The sequence below is a fragment of the Podarcis filfolensis genome, assembly GCF_964270895.1.
Source record: "Podarcis filfolensis genome assembly, chromosome: 11".
Classification (NCBI taxonomy): Eukaryota; Metazoa; Chordata; class Lepidosauria; order Squamata; family Lacertidae; genus Podarcis; species Podarcis filfolensis.
In genome coordinates, this window is record NC_139613.1 from 22,437,712 (window position 1) to 22,465,672 (window position 27,961).

General features: G+C 39.7%; 1 protein-coding gene across 16 annotated transcripts; it reads left to right on the forward strand.

Annotated features, from left to right (window-relative positions):
• On the forward strand, nucleotides 1-27,536 carry DDX4 (DEAD-box helicase 4). 16 transcript variants are annotated; one of them, XM_083576129.1, is made up of 22 exons: nucleotides 1-747; nucleotides 1,256-1,403; nucleotides 3,100-3,163; nucleotides 4,674-4,721; nucleotides 6,797-6,871; nucleotides 7,912-7,962; nucleotides 8,902-8,958; nucleotides 9,088-9,153; nucleotides 9,917-9,997; nucleotides 10,231-10,263; nucleotides 10,503-10,550; nucleotides 12,725-12,769; nucleotides 13,793-13,935; nucleotides 15,473-15,625; nucleotides 16,722-16,876; nucleotides 18,404-18,533; nucleotides 19,330-19,496; nucleotides 20,028-20,173; nucleotides 21,518-21,617; nucleotides 24,407-24,677; nucleotides 24,779-24,886; nucleotides 27,096-27,536. In XM_083576129.1, the coding sequence occupies exons 2-22, from the start codon at nucleotides 1,293-1,295 to the stop codon at nucleotides 27,183-27,185; spliced, it is 2,142 nt and encodes a 713-aa protein (XP_083432255.1). In that variant the 5' UTR covers nucleotides 1-747; nucleotides 1,256-1,292; the 3' UTR covers nucleotides 27,186-27,536. The 16 variants fall into 16 exon arrangements, with proteins under 16 accessions (XP_083432255.1, XP_083432263.1, XP_083432258.1 ...); XM_083576137.1 differs by having other exon boundaries at nucleotides 5-747; nucleotides 1,256-1,445; XM_083576132.1 differs by having other exon boundaries at nucleotides 147-570.
• Nucleotides 27,537-27,961: the final 425 nt, after the last annotated feature.

A 27,961-nucleotide genomic window follows, 5' to 3' on the forward strand; every position in this document is an offset into this window, starting at 1 on the left:
GCCACGCACGCCCTTCCTGCAATGGGGCGGAATGAACTCCAGAACCAGAAGCCTGTGGGGAGTAACGAAGTAACGAAACTTCAGACACAGCGAGACTTTCGTTTTTCCAGGAATAAAAGAAACGAAACCAAAACCACCAGCAGTAGCAGGAAAGCTGGCAAAAGTACAAAGGCTTTGCCGTGCTATGGACACTTAACTAAGAGCGGGTGCACCAAGTCCCGCTTAAATCGACGGGGCTTGATTTCCAAATAAAGCACACGCGTGTTTGATCGTCCCGAGAACGCTTTGCGTCCTAGGCAAGCAAACAAAGTTTGCTAGGAAACACCCTGAGGGCAAAGTCTTCCTCTTTTTTTCCACTGAATGCGCGCGCGCGCGCGGCGGCGGCGGCGACAAACCGCAACTCTCGCAGGAAAGAAAAAAAGGAACGGGGGTGAGGTGCGCTACGTCAGAAGCGCAGGCTGGGAGCTCCTTTTTTTTTTTACGCTACTGCCCTAACCTCCCCTCTCCCGCGCCTTGAGCAGCTCTCCTAAGCCCCAGCGGCCCTGCTATTGGCGGGGGTGTTGCGGGGAGGTGAGGAAGGCAGCGAAGGCGAAAGCGACACGTGACCGAAGCCCCGGCAAGGGGCTGGAGCAGCGGCGAGGGCGAGTGCGCGCGCACGGAGGGGGGAGGGGCTGAGGAGGGTAAGCAGCAATAGCGGCGAGAGCCGCGGCGGCGTCGGCGGCAGCTGCGGCACGTGCTGCCTGGTTGGTAGGTGACGAGGTGTTCCGTTCGCGTCAGGGGAGGCGTTAATAGAGCCGTCGCGCGGGCCGGCGCTCGCTGGGCGGGGTTAACGGTCCGGCCTCCCTTCTCCCCTTCCTTCGGGGAGAAGACGGGGTAGCGGTAGTGGGTGAGCCGCGCTTTGGGCGGGAACAGGTCCGTTGCCCGGGCGGCGCCTCGTGGCGGGCTGCTTGAAGCCGGAGTGAGAAGGCAGAGAAAAGGGGCGTTGGCCTGGGACAGGTGTGGGGAGGAGAACTGCGGGGTGGGGCAGGCTTTGGACGGGGTGGGTATGGGCGTAGCAGGACCGATGTAATTGGTTAATTAAGTATTCCGGGGGGCACTTGCCCCCCTTGACTACGCCCATGGGGGGGGGGGAAATTGCAGCCAGTAGTTCAGTCTGAGGTGATGCGAACGTGGCGTTGGGGTTCAAGAGAGGCCGCTTCTTCCGCTGTTCTTGTTTCACGTGTTCTTGGTCCCCCCCCCCTCTCCCAAATCACAGGGCCGATTCGGAGTAGGTTATATCTGAGGGTACCACTATGGAGGAGGAAGACTGGGACGAGGAGATCACAGATGACAACAGGAGCAGTACCACGGGCGGAGGTGGCAGGACTGCTTTGCCCCACTTTCAGCCCAGCTTCGAAAAGCTGGTGGGTTGCCCAGGGAATCCACAAATCAGGATGAGTGAAGAGGTTCCTCCTCGTCTCTGGCCAACATACCCATTGCGTTGTAGTCCTGTAAATGTGTCTCTTTGGGTGTGAGTGGGTTGGTGGGAAAAGTGGGAGGGGAGATTCCAGTGGGTTGCCATATTTCAAAAAGTGAAAATCCAGATGGAAAAGTTTTTGAGCTTTTTATTTTATTTTTTGAAGTTTTTGAGAGATTTTAAATTTTAAAGAAAAATTGCCAAAAATGACACTGTCGACATTGGTTATCATACATGCAGATTTTCCCAGAAGTTTCAGTGAATTGTGCCCGGACACTGCTTCCAACAGCCGATTGCTGGCTATTTCTGGGAAATTCTGGATGCATGGCAACTTTATTGATTGAGCTCCAGGACTTTTTAAGACCCACTTGAGAGTGCCGTGTTTTTATTTATTGGCTTTGTTTTGATAACATTTAGATACTGCTTGACTGTAATATGAACTGATCTCCCCTGGAAGTAAACTAGTGTACATTAAGGAGAGATATTCTGGCCTAGTCATCTTCTTATTAGCTGGAAAGGGTTTTTTTTGAAGTGGCACAGGCTATTCTACTTTTGTATTTCAGTCCTACTTCATGCTACACATATGTAGACAAAGCCTAATTCTTAGGTACTCTCGCTTTGCTTTTTTGAGCAATAATCACGATTGGAAGCTGCTCTTTGGATGCAGCTTTAGGATGCACTTCTATACAGAGTTAACTTAAGAATGCGACACTTTTATTTGATTTTGACTTCGTTAGAAGCAAGCATGCAGAGGATTGAGCTATTGCCTTATTTTGTCTCTGAACTTTGCTGTCACCTTGATTTATTTTCTCCCTCTTCTCTCTCCCCCTGCCCCAAGCATCTGTTATGTGGATGGTGGCTTGAACGTTCATGGAATAGAAGGGGATATTTTTTCATGGATTATTTGATCCAGTACTATACTATCCATGTGAGCAGCTCTTCTATGTTTATATGCTGAGCATGCAGGAAGAGGCCTCATTTTTCTACATGTGCAGTGTAGAAGTGCAGTGGAGAAATGATGTGATTCGTGTCTCTGCTGCAGGTCATTCTGCTTGTACTTGGGCTGGATGTGCAGGGGGCTGCTGTGCCTTGCATGCTTCTAGCATAGATACTTAGGTTGGTGTCAAATGCACAGATGGCTTTGCCCCATCTTTACTAGCATGCCTTGTTTTTCTGCTATTCATGCAGAAGGTTTGCCTGCTGGATGCTTATGAGGAGTCTTACCACTTCGGACTCCATTAGGAGGAAGAGTGGGATATCAATTGATTAAAGAAATATAAAAATATAAAAACACAATAGACAGCTGGAGGCATCAAATGCTCCATCCCTTTCTACAGAAGTTTTCCTTCGCTGCTATATTAAGCAGAGAGTAGGAAAAGTGTCTTTCTCCATGCCAAACATAGACACATTGTGGGTTGCTTGAGTAAGGCTTGGACACTCCATCCTTCTACCAATTTTTAAAAAAATGTGACTCTGAAATCCTCTGGCGACCAGTTGAGTGGTTAAAAGCAAGGCTCTAGTAGACTATACTTGGGGCAGGGGCGAATGGTTGGTATAGTAGTTCCAGCATGGTCTTAACTCTTCACGCAACCCAGTCAAATGGGCGAGGTACAAATAATAAAATTATTTTTATTTTATTGTAGGGCAGCTTGTCTACAGGAGCAAATGAAACCTCATGCAATTTCAATCAGAATGCAACCCCCCCAGGTATGTGATAAGGACTTTAAAAAGGAATATTCTGTCTAGAAAAAAGCTGGTACCAAAAACTTTGTAGTCAAGTGTTCCTAACAGTTGAAGCCTGTTAAATTGGGTTGACTATGAAATCTTGTATGAGATCAGTTATGAGTTTAATTATGGTATGGTTGAAATTAAGTTCACCTGAGGGGTTTGAAAGCCCTACAGCTGGGCTGTAGGGTGAATTGGGCTAAATATAAGTTGTTGATCCTTTTTAATTGGTCTGCATAAATTTGCAATTGAATAAAACAGTATTGGTGAAGAAAAGAATTTTTACTTTTTAAAGAGAGAAAACGTATTTGCAGCAAGAAATATATCGGAGGCAATTTTCCTGCTGTGAGAAAGGGAAAATAAATTCCTCTTCTACAGTACCAAGTCTGCTACCTCTATTACTTTAAATGCTTCTATTAAGAAGAAAAATAGTAATTAAAAACTACTGTCTGATTAATCTGGAACACTCTGGCCAGCTACCTACAATCAGTGCTACCATCTAGACCAGGCAAAGGCAAACTCCGGCCCTCCAGATGTTTGGGACTACAATTCCCATCATCCCTGACCACTGGTCCTGTTAGCTAGGGATACTGGGAATTGTAGTTCTAAAACATCTGGAGGGCTGGAGTTTGCCTATGCCTGATCTAGATTGATGAAACTTATGTTTGCTTCTTAAAAAGATCATACTTGTGAAACTCAGTTTTCTCCCTCTGTGTTCTGTAAGAAGTGAGTTATTATTTATTTAGTACCCTATTTGCATGATGTTACATGAATCGGCACTTTTTAACATTGTAGAGATAGTTTGTGGACTTGCGCTATAGTCCGAAGCTTCATTGAACACTTCTAAGGAAACACGTATAGAAGTGTGCTGCATACTGAGTTAGATTGCACCTGGAGAACAAACGGACTTTGTGAAGTAGTCTGCACATTGCTTTGATTTTTTGTTTGTCCTAAAAAGTCCATTCATCTAGGATTTTTTCCTTGAATGGCTAGAGCCAGATATTTATACCTTTTGTCGAGAATGCTGAGTAATTCTTAAGGATTCCTTCCTTCCCCCATTATGGCAGTTTATGGATAATTACTAGTGTTTATTGCAACCAATGTGCGTTTAGTTCCTAAGATGTTTAATTGCATGAATATTTAAATATTTAATATTTAAATACTCAGCACAATAGAAGAATACAGGCAATAGCTAAATTAAGCCCCCAAGAATATTGGCAAAGTGGTTAAAGGTAAATAGAGGTTTTGTTGGGTATTTATGCTTTAAGATAACTTAGTATGTGAAGCCAGAAGGTTCTACCATCAGTATAATTTATTATGTTGTGTCATTTGAAAGTTTGTGCATTGAACCACTGCCAGCTTGTTAATAGTTTTATGCTTACCTTTTCATAAGTATCTGAGTTTTCAGCAGATCTGTTAATATTTAACTGTACTTCTGAACATGTACCTTATGAACATCTTCAAAATGTCCAACGTAATAACTTCTTTTTAGGACGTGGTTCCACCGAAAATGCAGCTCCTTGGGGTCGTACGTTTGGAGGTATATATTTCTATATATTCCCATTTGTGTTCTAGGAAGTATAAATCATATCAGGCTCTCTAAATATGTCTCTTAATGTTGTGCATGAACACCTTTTGCTTTTCACTGGGCACAGTAATGTAACTTAATGTTGGTATGTGTCTTCACTGCATGCATGGTGGTTTTGGAAAACAGTTGTGGCCATGAGTGATGCTATGCTACTTCCCTGAACACCTTAAAATTAAAAATTCTTTTTGCCTTTTGGAGGGCTGGGGAGCCTTTTTCAGCCTGAAGGCTGCATTCCCCAATGACCAGCTTTCTGGGGGCCATATGCCAGTGGTGGCATGGTCTAAATTAACATGGGTGGGGCCACCCTACATTGTGTTACATATGCAAACACACATAGCATGCATGCACACATCCAGTATTGCACATTAATCTCCCTTTTCTGCTACAATTAGGCTAGGAAAAGGTGTTCTTATTGGAGCCAATACGAGCTTATCAGGGGTGCCTATTTTTGGGAGACGGAAGTCACAGTACAGGGTAAAAGAAGGTTAACCTTTTCATCCATCACCATCTCAACTGTGACCCTTCCACTGAAATGGCTGCCCATGCAGTGTTTAGTTTAGAAAAAAGCCTCTGATAAGCTGTACTAGGTGAGTTTTATGAAGCCTAATTTTGGCTGTAGCGAGAATGACTGCTGGCCAGATGGGGAGATGAGATCCCTTTGGTATGTGGGTCAGAGCATTTACATAGACGGCTTTGTATGGGAAAGGGCATAGGAGATACTTAGTAAATAGTAAGTAAGTAAATTTTTATTTATACCCCACCCTCCCAGGCCAAGACCGGGCTCAGGGCGGCTAACATCACTTAGTGAGTTCTTTCATTGTGTTGTGAGACAGGTGTGCACACATATACCTTTGAACAACTGCACGTATGAGCCAAGAAGTCATTAGTTAATTTGGAAGCTCACTATTCCTTACTTCAAAAAAGCAAGAATATAAAGCCAGTTTTAGGCTCTGGCTTCATAGTTTGGCTTGTTTGGAAGCCATTCATCATAGTTTGAAGGGAAACCTGGGCTGCCATCCTAGCTCCATATACCTGTGGGTAAGCCCCATTGCATTCAGTAGGCATTCTGAGTAGGCAAAGATTAGGATTGCAGTGTTAGCTGTAAAAACAATTCCTGGGTTATGTAGAGGGAAGAGAAAAATGCCTGTATTAAGTCAAGATAAGGCCTAACTAAATACAGCCATTGACTGCGTTCAGAAATAACATTAAATAATTGTCAGAAGTACAAGCAAGTTTCCCACTAAGCAAAGGATGGAAGTATTTGGGCAGTGCAAGGGTAGACAGACACACAAGTTGGGTGCTAATCTCTGCTATTAGTACTAGATCAAAGTTTAGCAATATGCTGTAATAAGGAAGCATTGCAGTGAGGTGAGTACGGTAATTGTTTTGCATCAGTGTTTGAACTGAGCCATAGAGCAGGCTTGCAACACACAGTAGGCCAAACTATTCCTTGTTGAGGCCACACCAATGTCTGGACTCTCATAGGAGATTGTAGCAGCGTTGCTCTTCACTAGTCCTTACTGCTGCGCTGTGCTGAGCTAAAGCTAGAGTTCATAGTTCTCTTCTTGCTGACCACAAGCTGTAGACCTTTTCTTAGTTCAGTTCAACACAGCTTGACAGTGAAAAGACAACTGAAGAGCAAAGTGACTGCAGGGCCTTCTGGGAGCCTGCACATTGGCATACCATCTTATGCAAACTAGTTCATACTGAACAGTCTTCAGTACAGTGGTACCTTGGTCTACAAACTTAATCCAATCCAGAAGTCCGTTCTTAAACCGAAACCGTTCTTAAACCTAGGTGCGCTTTCCCTAATAAGGCCTCCTGCCGCCAGTGCCCTTCCACCATTCGGCTTCCGTTCTTAGACTGAGGTAAAGTTTGCAAACCGGGACACTACTTCCGGTTTTGCGGAGTTCATAAACCAAATAGTTCGTAAACAGGGCTGTTCTTAAACCAAGGTACCACTGTATATCTAAACAAAGTAAAGAAAGTAATCATCTGTGGTAAACAAATCTTTTAACATTTGTCAGGTGTTGGTGGAAAACCAAATGGAGAAGACAAACCAACAGGTGGATTTGGAAGTGGAAGGACTTTTGGAAACCGAGGTAGATTGTTTGGTCAAACTTGTGTTTATCACATGCAGGTGCTGGTTGTTGCTGGCATCTGCTATTTTATCTTAATCCTAACCACGCTTTTAAATGTTGAACTAACTTGGTCAAATAGTTCTAACTGCTTCAGTAACTTTGAAAAAGCTCTAGTGTGCATAAAGTTATTTGATAAAAATTAAGGCATTTCGTGAGAGAGCTGATAGTGTAATTTGATAAAAATATATTCTTAATGGTAAATGTAAATCATGATAATTGAAATCAGTGTAATGTTTAATATGAGGATGCTTCGAGTATTCATTCTGGTTCAACTGAAACGTGTGTCTCTATATCTTTTACCTATGGTTCCAAACCTTTCCCTCTAAGGAGTGCTGGAAAATTGCTGAGGGTCTTGTTGAACCACTTAATGATTTTTCTGCCAGTTGTAGCAACTGTAATAAATTGTGTCAAATTAATTGCATTTAATTTAATTTTTATTACTGCTTTTATTTCTTGTAATGCAATAAAAACAAAGATACAGTTAAAATCAGCATAAATATTTAATGCCAGCATACTGCAGATCACCAGGATGAAGCTCGTAGACCTCTAGTGGTCTTATGCACCACATTTTGGGAACCGTTGCCTTGCATTGTAGGGTCTTTTTTGCAGGGGAGGGGGAGCGAAATATCAATTTGAGGTTATAGCCCTATGGACATTTACCTGGGAGTTGCCCCACTGAATCCAGTAGGCTTTACTTCTAAGTTGATGTGCATTGGATTGTGCTAAAAATGTATCAAAAAGGAGAAAATAAACAGCTTACTTTCAGCATGCAATATAGTCATGTGACTTTAGCTGTTTCTCTGCCATATTAAATATGTATTAATTATAGGCGGCCAGTGCAGACAATGGGCCAAGAAGAGGGAAGGACAGGCACTAGTGAGGGATAGAAATTCTGGGAATAAATGCTAATGTTCCTCAGGGCTACTTAAAATGTTCATGTGTGCTTTGAAATGTGAGTGAATGGAATTGTAGAACACTTGCCTTTCTCTTGTTTTCTACAGCTACATCTGGAAATAGATTTGAAGAAAGGAAGTTTTCAAGCTTTGAGAGAGGTACAGTTGCAAACCTCCCCAGAGTCCTCTATCTGTTGATATACTTTAAAATCTCATTAAAATATATTTTCTAGACTATATACAAAGCAAGACAGTTATAATGTACTGTATAGCCCCTGTTTTACCATGAAAATGGCCTTGGTTGCCTGGTATGATTACCTCTGTTGGGAGAGGGACAGGAGGAGTGCATCCCTGTTATTTCTCCTTGAGTTTTCAGTAACTTTTGATAAAATTGACCATGATAATTTTCTAGATGGCTAAGCTCTGGAAACCTAGGTTGGATTACTGGAGTGTGGTAATTATTTTATTTATTTATTTATTTATTTATTTATACATACATACATACATACATACATACATACCTTGCCCTCCCCAGCCAAGGCCGGGCTCAGGGCAGCTAATAATAAAAACAAGTTGAATGAATACAACTTAAAAACAAGATTAAAATACAACATTAAAATATTGAAACATTAAAATATTAAAATGCAGCCTCAATGTACAGTATTATACATGGGGTTGCCCTTGAAGATGGTTTGAAAAATGCAGATTTTGGCCAGATTGTTGATTGTGGCAGGACGGTCTGAACATAAAATAGCAATTCTGACATGACTGCTTGCCTATCAGTTTCCAGGCTCAGTTCAAATTGCTAGTTTTGACCATATAGCATTATACAGCTCAGGACCTCAGCGTGCTGTCGCTTTTGTGAGGAAATATATAACCCCAGCAATAGTACAATAATATTTGCACATGTTTGGTATAGAGAAATAAGTTGTGATTGTCTGATGATTGTCTGGTGGTGTACAAATTTAATAATAATAATAAACACCTGTTTTTTAATAAATTGAAAGATAAATGTGAGCTTTGCTTACATCCTTAAGATAACTTTTAAGTATCTGCAGAACTGAGAATTTTTTATTGCTTATTTTATTTTTGTCATAGAAGTAGTTGATGATGATCAAGAAAGCCAGTCAAACAGAGAAGCTCCTAGGAGAGGAGGTAAAGCCCTAAAAACAACAAAGCTTAGAATTCCCATGCTTGCTTTTTCTTCCTTGCTGGTTTTGGAACATAAGTTCTGTTAAGATCAGAAAATTATTGATCAAATACTGTTGTGTTTTTGTTCTCAAGGAATGATTGCTGGTGGCAATAGGGGTGGAAGAGGATCTGGCAGAGGAGGATTTGGGCGATTTGGAAGTAAGCTCTATAGTTTTTAATTGTGTTAGTAACCAAGTAAAATGTAATTACTCAGTCTAGCCTGGAGAGTCTAGAAATGAAAATATGTCAGATGGGTTTTGTGGTTAAGATTTTGTTTTTGATACCTTAACACAAATACTCTTATTTGGGGAGGAAAAAAACCTTTACATGGACTCACTGTCTTGAAGAGTCATTAGTTACCAACAGATTAAGACCAATATTTGTTTTTATCCCAGATGTATATAAACTTTTTAAATTGTAATGTTGGACCAGAAGAAGATAAGGATTACATGGTGAAATGAGCATAAGATATAGGGGGAAATATCTCAGTGCACATCTAGGAGAGAACTCACATACAAATGAGTGGTATGAAGAAAATGTGGCAGTGTTTCTTAATAACTTAACCCCATGCATTTTATAAGAATAAAAGAAAAGAACCACAGTACAAGTTTATTTCAAATTGATCTATCCCTGGTAATTAATGTAAGGTGAACTATGAACTCAACACATTCAAAAATACACTTTTTCAGTATTTGAGTGAATTAGGTATGATTTAAGTTTTTATTCATTTAATATCAGTCTGTATTATAATTCTTTTACTTGGTAAGATGTATTTTTAAATGCTAATACAGTAGTTGTTTCTTAAATACTAGTAGTTCATGTGGGCTGGAGAGTGCTATTTTAGAAAAGTTGCTTTTAACATTTAAAATATTTATATTATACCATTGCATGAAAACCTTATGTTTGGGTTCAATTATAACAGATGATGAAACTGAGAAACAAGATAGAAGACAGACTTTTGGTGGATTTGGTTCCAAAAGAGGAGGGTTTGGTGCTTCAACTGGTAAGAATTAAAAGTGAAATTTGATATATATAGTTGGCTTTATTCCCTTTGTCTCTGTGGTGGTATTGATTTGATTTGGTATTGATTTGAAAATTGCATGGAATTGTTGGCAGTTGATGTGACTAAAATGGTAGATTATAGACATGCACAATCTAGAAACCAGTAAATTGACTGGTGATTGGTTTTACATTGCGCTTCATTTGTAACCACATTCTTCCACATTTGCTTTTTAGGGGACTCTGAAAACAGAGGCAGAGGAGGCAGAGGTAAGAATCCATTGTTCACATAAAACATTTCTATTTTGACTTTTTTTGTCTCTAAGCATAACTATTTTGTTTATTACTAACCTTGGTGCCTGACAATCTGTCTCAATCCGGCCAAGTCCCATATCTTTTCACTTTGAATTCCTAGCATAAGGATCTGCAATATAATTGCCGGATCCTTTCTAATTGTATTGTTAAAACTGCTTTTATCTTTTAACAGTTCCTTTCAACATTTTAAACAGGTGGCTACAAAGGAAGCAATGAAGAAGTAATTGGAGGGTTTGGAAGAGGTATGTGAGTGGTGCGATTGAGTTTTGGATATATATTTGGGTGTGTCAAGTGTAGCATTGTTGGTGTGTGTGGTTGGGTGTTCACAGGCTGGGAGTCTGGATTGGGATATACCTGGGCAAGGAGAGCAGGGGGAGAATGGGTATGATGTCCCTGTTACAGTCACCATGGGCAAAAAAAATATGGTGCTTGAAGGAGGTCACTGTAAGTGTAGAGGGTATACATGTGTGCAGGCCATTCCCTCTTCTGGCTCTCCTATTAGGTTCCTGATTCCTTAGCTACTGGATCCTCTACTTTTGATTGATTTCTCTGCAGCTTTTGATACCTTCAGCCATGGTATCGTCCATGACTGACTTTGTGATAATGGGGTGTTGGAGTCACTGTGCTGTATTAGTGGTTCCTCTCCTTCTTGCTTGTTGGGTTCCAGAAAGTAATATTGGGGGGGGGACAAGATACTACATTGTCTCTTATACTATTTAGCATCTATATAAAGTCATTGAAAGTGAATCTGAGGAGATTTGAGGCACCAGTAGGCTAATGACACACAGCTCTATTTCTCTATCACATCTGAGTTTAGAGGAGCCATACTGGTACCTGGATGAGGGCCAATAAACTCAAAGGGAATCCTGATAAGATGGAGACCCTACGAGCAAGTGGGGAACTTGTTTGTTTTGGATGAGAAAGAAGAGAGGGGCCTGCATTCTAGGGGTGGTCCTTGCGCCATCATTGTCACTAGAGGCCCAGGTGACCTCAGTAACTAGGAGCACCTACTGGTTTTGATCACTGTGCCCAGTTACTGAACAGAAATAGCTTGATCCATGGATTGGTAACTGGATGATTCGACTAGTGTAATGTATTGTGTGGGATTTCCTTTTAACAGGTTCAGCTCAGGACTAGGTTATTCAAATTACTTTTTCCCATCTGGTCACTAAGGTCTATGGAGATGGCCTGTTGGCTGTGCTATGACCTGCTTTATATCAGCAGGAATTCCCTGTGGCAGCAACTACCTATTCCCTGTGGAGAGGTGGCAACAAACTGTTACTTGCTTTCACTAACAAAGACTCTTCGCTGTGGTATTTTCCTAGCTGCTAATGCTAGTTCTTCAGTTTTGAATTTAGTGAATTTCTGGAATATTGTTTGTGTTGTACTTTTTAATTGTTGTGTAAAGTGTCCTGTATTCTCTGAATGAAAAGCAGTATGCACATTGCAACAATAAATAATTATTTAGATATAAGCAACTTTAAAAAATATCTGGCTGTTTCCTTCCTCCACCTTCGCCGCATTAAGCAGTTGGTCCCTTACCTCTCCCGCCCCAATCTGGCCACAGTGATCCATGCGATGGCCACCTCCAGGCTTGACTACTGTAATTCACTCTACGCGGGGCTGCCCTTGAAACTGTCCCAGAAACTCCAGCGGGTGCAGAATGCTGCAGCGAGGCTCCTCACGGGGTCCCTGCCATGGGAGCATATTCACCCAGTGCTTTACCAGTTGCACTGTCTCTCAGTGGAGTATCGGGTCAGGTTTAAAGTGCTGGTTTTGACCTTTAAAGCCCTTTGTGGCTTAGGGCCCTCGTATTTACGGGACCACCTCTTTTGGTATGCCCTGCAGAGGACCTTAAGGTCCATGAATAATAGTTTAGAGGTCCCGGGCCCTAAGGAAGTCAGATTATCCTCCACCAGGGCCAGGGCCTTCTCAGTGATGGCTCTGACCTGGTGGAATGCTCTGTCCCATGAGACCAGTGCCCTGCAGGATTTAACTTCCTTCCGCAGGGCCTGTAAGACAGAGCTATTCCACATGGCTTTCAATTTTAACTTGGCCTGATCTTTTATTCTCCCCCCCCCCCCTTTATGAAGATTACCTGCTCTGGGATCCCATAGCTAATTCTCCCCTGGTCTCCTCGTTAGTCATCTAATGTTTATTGGATGGATTTCCCCCCTAAATTGATTTTTGAATCCTGAATTTATTGTTATTCACGTTTTATACTGTATTTTATGCTTTTTTTTGTTGCATCAGTTAAGTGTTTTAAATTTGTTGTTAGCCGTCCTGAGCCCGGTTTTCTGAACCAGGAAGGGTGGGGTATAAATAAAAATGTATTATTATTATTATTATTATTATTATTATTATTATTATTATTATTACTGATAGTGTTTTCTTCCAAACATTCATTTCGCTTAAGGTATGTGGAAATCGGATGGTGATTCAGAAGCAGGTGATGGTGCTGGTACGTTAAATTAGAGCAAATTAAGTGGCAAGAGATATTAAGAAAATCGATCGATTACTGATGTTCACAAACATAAAGGCAGCTCCCGCTTTTAACTTTTAAAATACCTAATGGCACATTATGACTGAAATATCTAGAGCGTTTCTACCTACCTTTTGGGAATAAAAATTAAATGGCTACGATTACATTCAGATGTCACACTTTCAGGTGGCTATTTCTTTTCTTGCTTTTTCACAGAAAAAGGTTTTAAATATAATAGTACTTTCAAAAATGATAAGTAATATATTTAATTACTTAGTTGCGTGAGTCGATTCTCAAATCACCAATTATTCCCACTCTTTCCTGATTAGTTTTACTATTACGGCCAGTATTCAATACTGTTTCCTTGTCATGCATACATTTAAAATAGTGCATATAATTGGAGATGTATATATTATAAAAGGAAGAAGACTAGAGTGTACTAGTACATGTTATTATCCATATTGTTTCTTGCCAGAAGCTCATAGGATTCAAGGAATCCACTAGCTATTTTATTTTAGAAAAAAACACAATTTTGATTTTGTCACTAAATTTTTTAGTGAGGAAAAAAAATTAATGCAAGTAAAACAATCTGAAAAGCATTGTCACGAATTGATTGTGGTGGTTGTGAAAATGAAGATATGGTTGTGTTGTACCCAAAATGTATGTTACTAGAAATTCTGTGCTCAGATGGTGGCATCCAACTTAATGCTTGTAAACATGTACTGGCACAGTGGGGCTTATCCTTCATCTCCTATCTCCCTGCAGCTCATAATGTGCCCCCAAAATCTGTTTCAGAGTTTGGGAGACACTCTAGAGCAGAGTATGGGGGTTGAAGGGGGAGAATTGAAACTGGAAGTTGCATTCTGCAAGCAGATTTCCAGTGCACCAAGCAAGCAGACATTGGTGAATGTTGCCCAAAACATAACGAAATGGAGAAATTTTATATAGCTAGCACACTTGCTTCTTAAGGATTAAATTTAATATGTCCTCTTGTGTTTGCAGGTCCAAAGGTGACATACGTACCACCACCACCACCAGAAGAAGAAGAAGCCATCTTTGCACATTACCAGACAGGGATAAACTTTGACAAATATGATAACATTCTTGTGGAAGTTTCAGGACATGACCCCCCACCAGCAATACTGGTTAGTGCTGCTGCTTTAAATATTTCTAACAAGTAACTTTGTTAGTCTCAAGAGACTGAACAGTTGTGCAGTCACCAAAGTTTTGGGTTATTTGATACCCATCTACTTAAAATATTGGACTATAGTCATAGGCTCACTTGCTGCTTTGCCTTCTAAAAAACTCCTCAATTCAACTTGACTTTTGCTTTTTCTTGATCTTAAAAAAGTTAGAAGGTCAAGATTTTCTTCTTGAACTCCTTTAGAACAGTAATCCTTTCACCTCATATTAATGTGGAGAAAGTCCATTGTAAGGTACCTTTCAGACTGAATGCTGTTGATTGGTATCAGCTGTACTCGCAGTTGATTTTATGTTACAAGGTTAAAAGAAAGAAGTGGTAACTACTAGTGTGTCCTGTGCTGTATTTACAGTTTTCTGTCATGTCATTTTTAAATGCCCAGCGATGCCATATAAAGAAACCACTAGGTGTGTACAGTGCTCTTTTTGCCAAACTCTGCAGATTTGAAGAGAAATTTCATGTACCAGAAACCTGTTTTCTCCTTTGCTGATTTGAGAAATAAAGTGAAATAATTGATTTTGTTTTATTTTTAAAAAGTGGATCTGTGCCCTACTCTGCCCAGCCCCACTTCATCCTATAAAAATAGCTATACAAAAAAGAATCTGTAAGACCTAAAGTGTTAAAATTAGTTCCTGTAACTGATTAGTTCAACCTACATTTATATTGCTCTCTGGACTGCGTAGATACAAAAAATGCTTAGGGAAGCTCTCAATAACACGCTTTTATTTTGTTTTATTTATGAATTAAATACTATGAAATACTTCAAAACATCTGAACAATAAAAACATAAACAATAAGACATATGTAAACCATTTCAAAGCTAATACAGACTGGGATATACCTTTTCACTGAAAAGGCATGTTGGAAAAGGGAGGTCTTCAGTAGGCATTGAGACTGCAGCTGTTGGGTGTAACAGGAAGGAGTTCCAAAGAGTTTATGCTGCCCTGCTAAAGTTCTGTTTCCTACATAATACAGAATGGACCACCTGGTGAGATGCTATCTGCAGGAGGCCCCCTGTCTTGCAAACTGCAGTGAATGGTTACAGTTTACAAATGCTTGCTATTTTAAGAAAGAGAATGGATTCATCCAAAAGTCCTTGGTTTAGAGGTATCATTAAGTCTGGCCACCTGCTCAGTTTTGAGGTTGCAGGTTGTGCTAAAAAAATAAGAGCACATAAGGAGAGCTAGTGGTAACCCCTAGGTTATGGTACTCTTTCTCCTAGAAAAGATGTTTTTTAGCCTCTGCCTTGCTATTCCAGAGACAGAGCAAAACTTTTGAATTGCCTTTTTATTTTAAAAATATTTCTGTACTTCAAGGACAGTACTTAAGGACCTACTGATTCACTTAATTTCTACTCATTTGTTGCTAGGGATAACAAGAAAATGCTACTTTATGTTCTTTTTGTGCTTTTTTGATGCTAGTATTGATTTGCTTAGCTTTCTCAATTTTATTTGCTTTTAACATGTCCATTCTGTTCTTAGACCTTTGAAGAAGCTAATCTATGTCCAACATTAATGAAGAACATTGCTAGAACTGGATATCTTAAACTTACTCCAGTGCAGAAATACAGTATTCCTATTATAATGGCGGGGCGTGATTTAATGGCATGTGCCCAGACAGGATCTGGAAAAACAGTAAGTATAAAATGATGGATTCTGCTATTTGAGATGGAGGATTTGGGGCCGCAATAATAATCTGACACTTGGTTTTTAAGCATTTAATTTCCGGGTTATTTACTTTGCCCAGTGGCACTTCAATCCATTCCCAAGATGGATTTGAAGCGGTGATTTCTGAATCACTGGTAGGGATCCATTAATGAACTGTGAGAGTCTTAAATGGTGGGTCAACAAAAATAAGTTCTCTGTGAATGTTATGTTTGGGTCCCAACCAAAATCCCATTTTGGTTTTGTCTTTGAAAAACATATTTTTGAAGTGCCTATAACTCATCTTAATTTATATTATGAAAACCTATTAGAAAAAAGTTCGCTTCATACAAACACAAGAAAATAAGTGTCACTTTCTAGAAATACTAGAAACTATATTCATTGTGAAGAGAGTTGCTTTCACTTAAAAAACACTTTATCAGGCTAAATTGGGTTTTTCCTACTTTAAGCAGGGTACAGATAGCATTGAAAAATACATAATGGACAGTATTCAGTTGTGGTGCCTTGCTTGGGCACATAGCAGTTACTGGTACTCTTACCATCTGCTTCCCTCCCAAAATCTGTTCTGGAGCATTAGGAGAAGGAAAATAAGGGGGAATCCTGTCATGTCCACTGGTGCAATGGTTCATATTTCCCAGTACAGGTGCTCTGTGAATATCTTAATTTGTTGTCAAAATGTGCATATTTGGTATACTGGTTGAATATTTTAATACAGCTCCTTTGCTGCTGCTGCCTTTAGGTCTATACTTTAGTTTCATCTGAAGTGAATAAACAGCCTCATCTTTTGGCGTATTAGTGTATTGTGCTTTGATCTACTCATTATGGGACTTGGAACAAAGATTCAAGCAAGAATTATTCCAAGTTTGCCTCCCAGAAATGTATTTATTTATTGATAGGAAGGAGGGAAAAGAAAGATGATGGACCATAGTCACCTAGTTATTTTTGAACATGTTCTGCTAATTTTCCTTTCTGTGGGCTTCTTTACACTGAGATTAGAGAACACATCCTGGGTTTTCCTTTTTTGGGGCGTGAGAAACTTGTCAACTATAATATATTTGCCCTTTAGGCAGCTTTTCTTATACCAATTTTGGCTCATATGATGCGTGATGGAGTTACTGCCACTCAATTTGAACAACAGCAACAACCAGAATGTATAATTGTAGCTCCAACTAGAGAACTGATAAACCAGATCTTTCTGGAATCAAGAAAATTTGCACATGGGTAAGTGTTTGAACAAGCTAAATCTCAAAGATAGTAGTGTGTGTTTAGTAAGTGAATTTTGGTTGTAAAAGTGCTGTTTGTGTAATTAAGGAACCCCTGCAAAGTTGGTGTGGTGAAATGTGAACCTGTTTGGTGAAGCAAATTGCCAAATGTATTCTGACTTTTATTACTCTGACATGAGCAAAATGCTTGCTTCATAAATACGTATATTGTACTGAAAAGGGGAATTTGATGATAAACATGTGAGGGCAAAAACTAGAGGGGGAGGTAGGTGGGCCGGTTGTCATAGGCCCATGATTTTGAGGAGGCCTACTCCCGAGTACCCCTGGTAGAGGCAATGGGGTGGGGGGCTTTGGTTAAATGGGACCTACATTTCCCATTTAGCCTGGGCCTATTACCAGCTTTGCATGACTCTGAATATGTTCTTGAAGATTAAACATCATAGTGAATAGCTTCCACAAGCTGCATGTTAAATGATGGATCTGACCCTATAAGGGCCTGTTTGCATTGGTCTATGGAAGGCAATGTAAACACCTGAAACTTCCCATCAGAAATAAAGTAGTATTGAAAGCATTGAGGCATGATCTGTAAGAAAGTCGTGGTCTGTTTTATTGCAGATATATGCTGATGCATACTGCTCATTCGTGGAACCCTCCTCTGGTATTTCATAAGAGAAAAACAAAGCAGAGCATTGGCTTAGCATTGATGTGCACACCAGAGCTTGTGGTTTGTTTCTCCCAAACAAACCACAGGTGACCCCACAGCAGCTACATCATACTGATGTGTAAAAGTAATAACCATTCAGGAACTCTTAATTCATACCTTCAGGGAATTGAGTTGGAGAGAAGTATACTGACTCCAGTATAAATTAATATTGGATATCTTTAGATATCCCAGATTCAATTCCTATATAGCCGAACCCCTGTTCTATAAGCAGTACTTAAAATGGTTAACATCTTATTAGAGTGACAGTGTTATCTTTACCATGCAATATATCTTAATGCTCTTCTGGAATTCAGTCTTGAGGGAACAGCTAATGTGTTGTATTTTCTTATATTTATTTGTTTTTTCAGAAATGATTCAACAGTCTCTGTTAAAATTGAATAGTGTTCAAATATTGATAGCTGTGTTTTTAAGAGTAAATAGCCTACTTGATTCCAAAATCAGATTAGCAAAATGCTTTTTGCAAATTCAGGAAGAGTTTAAAATGTGATCATGTAACTTTGGGTTCAATCCATCAAACACTCCTGCAGTACAGTCTCCATGCATTTTCAGTGAGTTTTCCTCATCATGTTGAATTGAAGCCCTGTTAAAATGCACAAAGGGCATGTGGTTGTTCAGTGGATTTTATATTTGATAGATTAAATTTGTAGTACAGGAGGTAACAATTAATATAAAATAAAAAGAAGATAATGCAGCTTTGTTAAGGCCACGGTGTTATGTCAATATGTAACTGGGTATTGAGACATTGAAATGTGTTCACTATTATCACTAAATGAGAAATGCAATATATTTTCTTGTGCCTAGAACTTGTATAAGACCAGTTGTGACTTATGGAGGAACACAAACAGGTCATTCACTTCGTCAGATAATGCAAGGTTGTAATATATTGTGTGCTACCCCTGGAAGGCTTTTGGATTTCATAGGCAGAGAAAAGGTGAGAACCGTGTGCTAATTTTTTCCCCATAAATTGAAGTGTTTTCTCATTATAACAAATATTGATAATCCACTATATAATTAAAAAAACCAAGTGGTTTATAGTAATATTTAGAACAAAACACGGAAAATTTAAAATTGGAGACTCATCAACTAAGTATTATGGAAATACATTTTAATTGCCTTTATGGCACTGGTTTACTACAAGCGGTCAGACATACAGACACAAAACAAATAGAAAATATTTTGTTAAGGATGGCCTAGCACTGACCTAGGCAGAAGAACAAGTGCTGTTCTCTTACTGTATTACATTACTAAATTATCTATGTTGGCAATGTACAGTATACAGATGCTGTTTGCAACTCAGTTTCCTGTGATAAAATAAAATGCTTACCAAGGTTACTGCTGAAATGTGCATGTGTTAGCTGTAATCTCTTGAGTCAATATGCTCTTGCAGAAGCACCTGCTATCATAGAACTCTAGTGGAGTAACTAGTGGAGTTTTCTGTGGGTAACACTGATGTAGCTGTACTGTGTGCGAAGTGAATCAGTTCCTGCCTAAATGTAGCAGCCTGACAACTGGAACCTACTGCTGCCACTAGGTGGCAACCATGTTGTAGAAGTTAATGTATACTTTCATCTGGAGTTTAATTATGCTGAGCATTAGATCGAAGGGAGTAGGATGAAAAGCGTTGCAGATACATTTTTTTAATACTTTACCATGTTAAGTTTGTATAGCTGTCACATACAATGGAAGTCAGTTTTCTTCATTTTTGGGTTAACTTTAAATTTCTTTAGATTGGGCTGAGGAAACTACAATATTTGGTGTTGGATGAAGCAGATCGTATGCTGGATATGGGATTTGGCCCAGATATGAAGAAATTAATTTTATCTCCAGGCATGCCACCAAAGGAAAAACGCCAAACACTAATGTTTAGTGCCACTTTCCCTGAAGAAATCCAGAGGTATGTTCAGTGGCAGAGCTTCATGCTCCAGCACTGGGGGGTGGGGAACCCAGCGCTGGCGGTGGGGGGAGCCGCAATGGCACCCTACTGGGACCACGCTGCTAGGGGTGGTGCGCTCCCCCCGCACTCCTCTTCCTCCGCCAGTGGGTATGTTCATTTTAAAAACATGAATCCTAAATTTTAAATCACTAGTAAGAGTGAGAACATTTCAACATGAGTTTTACCGAAAGGTCAACACCTGCACATTTAATACGAGAGGCATTTATTTATCTGACTGTTACTCATATGAAGAGTCCCCGTCAATTGTGCAAGTTGGTTATGTTTCAGAACACAGTATTGGAAAATGCATTTTCATGCAGGACTATGTATAATATGAACATATGTGTTTTGTAGAACTAGCTGACTGATAGTTAACTTTTGCTTTCTTGCATATACACTAGAACAACACCTTACTATCCAAGCTATTTCTCTGATTCTCCTCCACTTAGCTGTTACTTCCAAGTTAACTTGATTTATTTGTTCATTTTAAAGGCTAGCTGGAGAATTCTTGAAGGCAGAGTACTTATTTGTTGTTGTTGGGCAAGTAGGTGGAGCCTGCAGTGATGTTCAGCAGACAATACTTAAAGTGAATCAGTATGACAAGAGAGAGAAGCTTGTTGAGATTCTCAATGGCACAGGTAACTACCATGTAACGGGTCTCTTAGAAAGATAATGAAATGTAACCAATCGACACAGAATATGTGGAATGTGTAGATGAGATCATTAGAGAGATAAGGATAGCCTGCTTGTTGGTCAAACCAAACCTTTTTGGACCAGTGTGAAATCAGGGCTAAAAGTATAAATTTTCCTATTCATCAGTAAAATAACTCTTTTTTTTTTATTTGGAATAGATTTGTGCAACTTGTATCCTTCTCCCTAAACTACTTAGGAATCTGAAATGCTGGGTATGGAAAACTATTAATTGTTGCCAGCCAAGTTGGCCCATGACCTTCAATGGGTATATTCTAACTTCAGTGGGCCTATTTGGAGTATGTCTAATGTTGGATACAACTCTGAGAGCAGAACCATGCTATATACCTTTATTTATGGATTGTAGTTTAAAAAAAAAGTGCAATGTTGCTTAATCCAGATTGCTGTATTTAGGAAGTTAATGAGAGAGGTGTTTTAATTTTCAGATGGGCCTTGGGTTTTAGGGTTTCGCAACACCTCAATCTCAGACAAAAATATTGTCCTTTCCTTAAATACTGTCAGTCATTCTAATATCAATTGTCTGTTTGTCTAGCAATTAACAGAATTAATTGGAAGTGCAATTTGGAATTTTATATTTTTTCTATGCTTTTATTTGACTTTATACTGGTTAACGTTTAAGATTGTTGCTGTGTGTCCCTTAAAACCTATTTGTATAGGCTACAAGTCTTACTTTTGCATCTTACCATGACTAGTAATTACTGTCTGAAGATTTCAGAGGCAGCATGCTTCTCAGTACCAGTTGCTGGGGAGCCAGAACAGGAGAGAGTGAGAGTGTATGTGCCTTCATGGATTGCTTGGCTTCCCAGAGTAATCTGGTTGGCCTCTGTGAGATGCTGGACTAGATGGACCCTTAACCAGATCCAGCTGGACTTTCCTTAATATAGTATGGTGGGAATTACTAGAAACTACTGGCTTCATTCCAAGCATGTAGCTGTACTCTGTGCTAAATGGTAGAAAGTTATATGGTGAAGTACTATTAATAACTATTACTCATAAAATGCCTAAAATTACTAAACATTCTCCAGAAAGCTAAAAATAAAGCAGTCCTCTCAATCTAAAGCTAAAGATGATATTTTAAGGAGGGTTACTTGAGAAAAGCCGGGATGAGTAAATGTCTGGTAGCTTAACGGAAAATACTGAAAAGCAAAGAAACTAGATTTTTAACAATCTTACTAATATGGGCATCAGAATTACTACTGGCACTTGAAAACTATTGATTTACTATTTTATATGAATAGATATATCTTAACATTATGTCTGCCTTTGTAAAGGTGATAAGCGAACCATGGTGTTTGTGGAAACTAAGAAAAAAGCAGACTTTATTGCAACATTTCTTTGCCAAGAAAACATAGCAACAACAAGTATTCATGGGTAAGTATATATTCATAGTAAATCATGATTCAGTTACTTTTAAAGCACCCTATAAGCTGGTGATATTCAAATAGCTAACTGCATTGATTTTTTTAAAAAGAGAGACAGGGAGAGAGAAAAGTTCTTTCCTTCCATGGGGGCAAGATGGTTCTTTACTTGCTCCATTATATGTTATGTCTGTTCTTATTTATCCTAACCATCAATTTGCCCTTTTCACTGCCTGCAGTGTATATTACTTTGCCCTTATTTTCAATCTATTCTACCATTCTTTAGTAAGTTCAGTATAGCCTCAGCACACTATATAAAAGTATTGGTTTCAGAAGTATGCTGTCTTAATAAAGTAGCAGCATGTCTTTATTGCACTTGAGGTAGCTTTTTTATGTTCAGGAGGAGCTTTGTAAGGTATGAGACTGGTGGCTTCTGCTTATTTGGAATAGTGTTCTTTCTCAGCTTCAGGGTAAACATACGGGGATATATTTATCAGTACAACTAGTGTGCTATTCCATACAATAAAAAAGTATCCTGACATATCATTTCTAAAGTGTCAATTCTAAAGTGGTCTTTTTCAAACACAGAAAAAACATTCAGGCATTGTTTCAAACTTCTGGGCTTGCATAACTTGGTAAGTGCACCATTCTACAGTAGAATGCAATGCAGAATTTTCTGTGTATCCAGATGACTTGAAAACTGCATTTGCACCTTGTACCATACCATGATTTATTGGGAGTGTGCTCATCTCAAAACACTGAGCAAAAAAAGTCTGACGTGCATACTCCCACTTCCTCCCATACTGTAAGGAGAAGGGCTTCTGATATTATTTTTACTTTTTAAGTAATTTAGCTTAGAATTATGCTCCCATCAGAGGTGCTTGTTTAAAACAAGCTTCATGCCATGAGTTATGGAACTGTCGTCTGTGGTTTGAACATAACACTGAGATGAGTTTCTTTAAAGTGAAACTTATTTCAGCAGTATGCCACCTCCTGGTTGTAGAAGGGGAGGGAAGCTAGTTAAGGCTCATCCATATAGCACCATATCATAAGTCATTGGTACATGTGACATGGATAGAATGCCTCACCTAATCAAATATTGTTGGAGTGGATGTCACACTGTGGGTACAATTCTCCTTTTCTCCTATGTGAAAGACTTGCTCTGAGGAGGTTTTGCTTCCCCTCACCCGCAAAAAATGAATATAGAGTAGACACAGGTTGCAAAAGCAAACCCAAGAACAAACCCTGAATGTTTGCCAAGAGTGTTGGCCAAATTTCTATGGGTATTATGTACCAAACCAGCCCAGAGACGCAAAGGAAATCTTTTCAACAGTACGTAGGCTAGAGCACATGACACAAGCAACTTACACAAGGTATCTTCTTTACAACTGTTTGTTTTCCTGTTTCTCTCCCTATTGCTTTCAACATTTTAGATTGCAGTCGGATCTGGACTTTTAACTCTATGGTCTTTATACTAATCCAAACCTACGTTCTCAGTTGGTTTCATTTCTTTCTTCCTGAATTTACTTCCTGTTTTATTTTGGATGTATGGCTACTTCCCATGCATAAAGGTTGGTAGCAAAAGACTTGTTAAACAGTTGTGCATGCCTGTTTTTCTTGTAAGGCAACATTGCCACAAGTGGACAAGCAACAGTGGTTTATGCTGTATCTGAGCAGAAACTCAAAAGCGTGGCACGATACTGGACTTCAGCTGCTTTTTTACAATGTACTCTTTGCTCCCAGCTTGGTACATGAAGCAAAATCACCAGCAGGTTACATGCATATTAATACACATTTACCACTTTCAAACCTAGTGGAGGTTCATACACTTTTGAGCTTGGAAAAGGGTAGGTGTGTATGTGTCCCCCCCCCCCCGATAATGTTTTTAGCTTCTCCAAAATTCTAAAAGTAGTGAGGTTCTTGCTGCCCTGAATATTTCCAGTTGTTGACAGCTTGACAGGAGTGCCACAGCTCCCCACCCAGTTTGAAGCTAGTGAAGAGTCTGGAGGATTGCTCTTGTACTCAAAGACCTCCAAAGCATCAGAGAATGCATAGGGATGTTTGGTGTATAAATCTTGGCTGGTCTCTGAATTGAAGTGATTATGATCTTCTAAATGGTTTTAACTTTTATTATTTGTGTATTTTGATACAAAGTCAATAAAACATTGTTTTTTGAAAGATGAGATATGCTTTTGTTTAATTAAATAACTATTGTACATTACTGTCAATATGTTTATGGTAACTACAGCTGAAGAGTAAGTTTTGTGTACTTGTTTCCCAGCCTCTTACAAGCTGGAACTTACCATTTAGGGGATTCTAAAAGTTGGAATAAATATTCCATGGAATGACTTTTGAAGTAGTCATGATAGGAGCTGATAGACACTCTTTAGATTTTTCCTCTTTTCATATACTGCTTTATTTCTCTGAGCTCTGTAGAAACACACAACTATTTGAGACAAGAATTATACTTTATGATAAACAGTAAGAAATGCCTCCCCAAAAGCCATTAGCTGTAAAGTTTTGTAATAATAAAATTGTAATAGAATATACATTAACTTATGCTCAGAACAAATGTAATGTGTTTTTGCCATGCCGTATATGCTGCTAACTTTGAATGACCCTAAATATCTGCAAAGTTGGCCTCTCCTGCCATTTAACACTACATATTAGCTTTTAGTTACATGTTTAACTTGGCAAATATGCATTTGAATAAGAATATTGCTGGTGTTGTTTGCTTGTGTATTAGAATCGCTGAACTTCACTCACGTTTGTAAAGAGATGTAATTATTTTTCTATTTACAGTGATCGGGAACAGAGAGAGCGAGAAGAAGCTCTTTATTATTTTCGTTCTGGAAAATGCCCTGTTCTTGTTGCTACATCAGTGGCAGCAAGAGGTCTGGATATTGAAAATGTTCAACATGTCATAAATTTTGATCTACCTTCCACAATTGATGAATATGTTCATAGGATTGGACGAACTGGGCGTTGTGGTAATATTGGCAAAGCAACTTCTTTCTTTGATGCTAATTCAGACAGTCCTATTGCACAGCCTCTAGTCAAAGTGCTTGCAGATGTAAGTTTTTTTGTTCTGGAAATTTGCTTTTATTATTAACTACTAAACTGAAAGTCACAAAAGTCACAAAACAAATGACACACTATCACGTTTCTTTGAAGGCTCAGCAAGAAGTGCCAGTGTGGCTAGAAGAGATTGCTTGTACTTCTGGTGGAATTGGTTTTAGCAGTCCAAGGGGAAATATGTTTGCATCCGTTGACTCTCGAAAGGTAAATCTTAAGCAGAACCACTGAAAACTTTATTTTGGATAATGGGTAATCTTGAAAGTTTTTGGAGCCTTGAGGAACACTTTTAAACAAGCTGCTCTCTGAAGCACCTCAGCCCCCTCTGCCCATTTTAACATCTCACTCCAGGAAGCTATAATAAAAGGGGGGGGGGGAGTGCTTCAGGGAGCAGTTTACCCAGCCACTCTCTGCAGCACCACCTTTGTTAAAGGTAGCCCAGGGAGGTTTGATGGTGAGTGGGAGGTGCATCAGAGAGCCAAACTGCTCTCTGAAGGGCCCCTCTGTTAAAGGTTGCTTCAGCTGCTGCACAAGTAAGTGGTGCTTCCTAGAAAAGGGAAAACAGGAAAGCTCATCCTTTCAAAAACTTGCTTTTTTATCCCCTGTGAGAGCTGCATTCAGCAAACCTGAGCCAAGTTTAACCCCTGCTCAGCATGTGCTTCCAGGGGGAGGGGGGAAATAACCCATTTTCCAAGGATCAGCCTTCCTTAAGCGATTCTTCTACCCGGGGATGCAGGGAAAAAAGACATCTGTTTGCTTTCTCTGCAGACACCTCTTCCCAGGGAATATGCATATGCAGCAAAAGCAAGCAGACAGTGCTTTTCTGCTGTTTCCTGTGAGGTTAGAAGCAATCCACTGTTACCACTTCAGGTTCTAGATCAGGGGTGGGTGGGAGCTCATCACATTTGCCAGAGTGGGGCAGGGGCTCAGGGGTTTTCTGTATACAGATGCTATTTTCTCATGGCTCTGGTTTAATAATGTAAGTTTAAACAAGGTGCTCGCTTGCGTAGAGATGCTAAAACTACCAGTGGGAACGGGAATTAACTCCCTTTAATGTGGTGTTAAAAACTAGTTTTGCGTTAAGATTTCTCTGTGGCAGCTACCGCAGAAAGCCTGAGTTGCCAGTTTTCAGTCTCTCAGCAGTAATGTAATATCTTGAGTGGAGCATAGAGAGCCTTCATATTGTTACAGGACTCTCTTGGTGATATGATATGAGCACTCTGTGCAATGGCAACAGTCCATAGGTTCAGGTTATCTATAGACATAAACATGCTGCAGTTACATCAATCAAGAGGGTAACAAGTATTTGCAAGTATAGTAAGTAAATTTGTATCTGACAACTTACCAAATGAAAGTATCAATGGCATTGGTATTGGTTGAGTTGTGGTATAGTTTGTCATTTTCTTAGGGCTATTGTGCACAAGACCAGTTTATAATGTAGTCTATTTCTGAATACAGATTAAACAGATAAATTGTGAACATCATCATAAATAATAATTTATTATTATTTATACCACGCCCATCTGGCTGAGTTTCCCCAGCCACTCTGGCCGGCTCCCAATCAAGTGTTAAAAACCAATACAGCATTAAATATTATAAACTTCCCTAAACAGGGCGGCCTTCAGATGTCTTTTAAAAATAGGATAGCCGCTTATTTCCTTGACATCTGATGGGAGGACGTTCCACAGAGCGGGCGCCACTACCAAGAAGGCCCTCTTTCTGGTTCCCTGTAACCTCACTTCTCTCAATGAGGGAACCGCCAGAAGGCCCTCGGCGTTGGATCTCAGTGTCCGGGCTGAACGATGGGGATGGAGACTCTCCTTCAGGTATACAGGGCCAAGACCGTTTAAGGCTTTAAAGGTCAGCACCAGCACTTTGAATTGTGCTTGGAAACGTACTGGGAGCCAATGCAGATCTCTCAGGACCGGTGTTATATGGCCCCGGCGGTCACTCCCAGTCACCAGTCTAGCTGCCACATTCTGGATTAATTGCAGGTTCCGGGTCACCTTCAAAGGTAGCCCCACGTAGAGCGCATTGCAGTAGTCCAAGCGGGAGATAACTAGAGCATGCACCACTCTGGCAAGACAGTCTGCAGGCAGGTAGGATCTCAGCCTGCGTCCCAGAAGGAGCTGGTAGACAGCCACCCTGGACACAGAATTAACCTGCGCCTCCATGGATGCAAGTCCAAAATGACTCCCAGGCTGCCCACCTGGTCCTTCAGACCACAAATGTGGAAGTGAACTATAGAGCTCATTTATTTCAGAATATTTGGTGTTCATTACTGATGGCTATAAGTTTTGTGATCTCTGGGCAGCCAGAATCTGGCAGGTACTTCAAGAAGAAAAGTAATCATGTTGCATACCTTCTCATTGCAATATATAGTTTTGAAAATCTGCTCAACTTTGATTTAATGTAGGTTTACCATGGCAAAGAGAATCACCACAGCGGAGGAGGTGGAGGATTTACAGCATCAAATATAAGTGCACCTGATGAGTCATGGGATTGAGGCTACCATCTGTCATGGAACAACGTTCTTAATTTACCATGCTAAATCTTCTGAACAAGATGGTTATGTGTGAAACTGGCTGGTTTCTAAACACATTTATTTTATTAAATCCCTGTGATTTCAGTGCGACTTGCTTCTAAGTAAATGTGCTTAGGATTGTGACTTTAAAATGTTCAAGAAATTGTTAATGTTGTTCAGGAAAGGTGATTGGGATAAACATACAGGAGTTTTAATTTGTTTTTGAATTACTTATTTTACTGATCTGTTCAATGGTTGTGTGAAATAACACCAGTTTGCCACAAGGAACTGTTGTAAATTATTGTAAAAACACTAAATAAAAACTTAGGATCATGTTCTGTGCAGTACATAATAATCACACCACCCTCTGCTTTTTGACATGCAGGTATTAAGGCAAAGAGAAAGCTTAACACTTCCTGCTTTTCCCTAATTCCCTCAAACGTTTCAAAAAAATAGTACCATCATGGCTTGTATGATGGTTACAAATTGACTGCAAACAATATTCATGATCAAAGTGGACTTTTGTACATTGGTGTCAATGTTGGCAATACACCCTGTATTTTCTGTTCTCCCCTGCTGCACAGTGTTCTTTTCCCCCTCTTACATTGAAAGTACATTGGAATTAAAACTTTGATCTAGTACTGTACACAACTGCAGCTGCTACTGTGCAGGCGTTTCCTTTTGATGACATTGCAAATACACATCACCCTGTTTCCTTAGCAGATTGAGCTGGTGCCCAGGACAAAAGTTTCACAAAA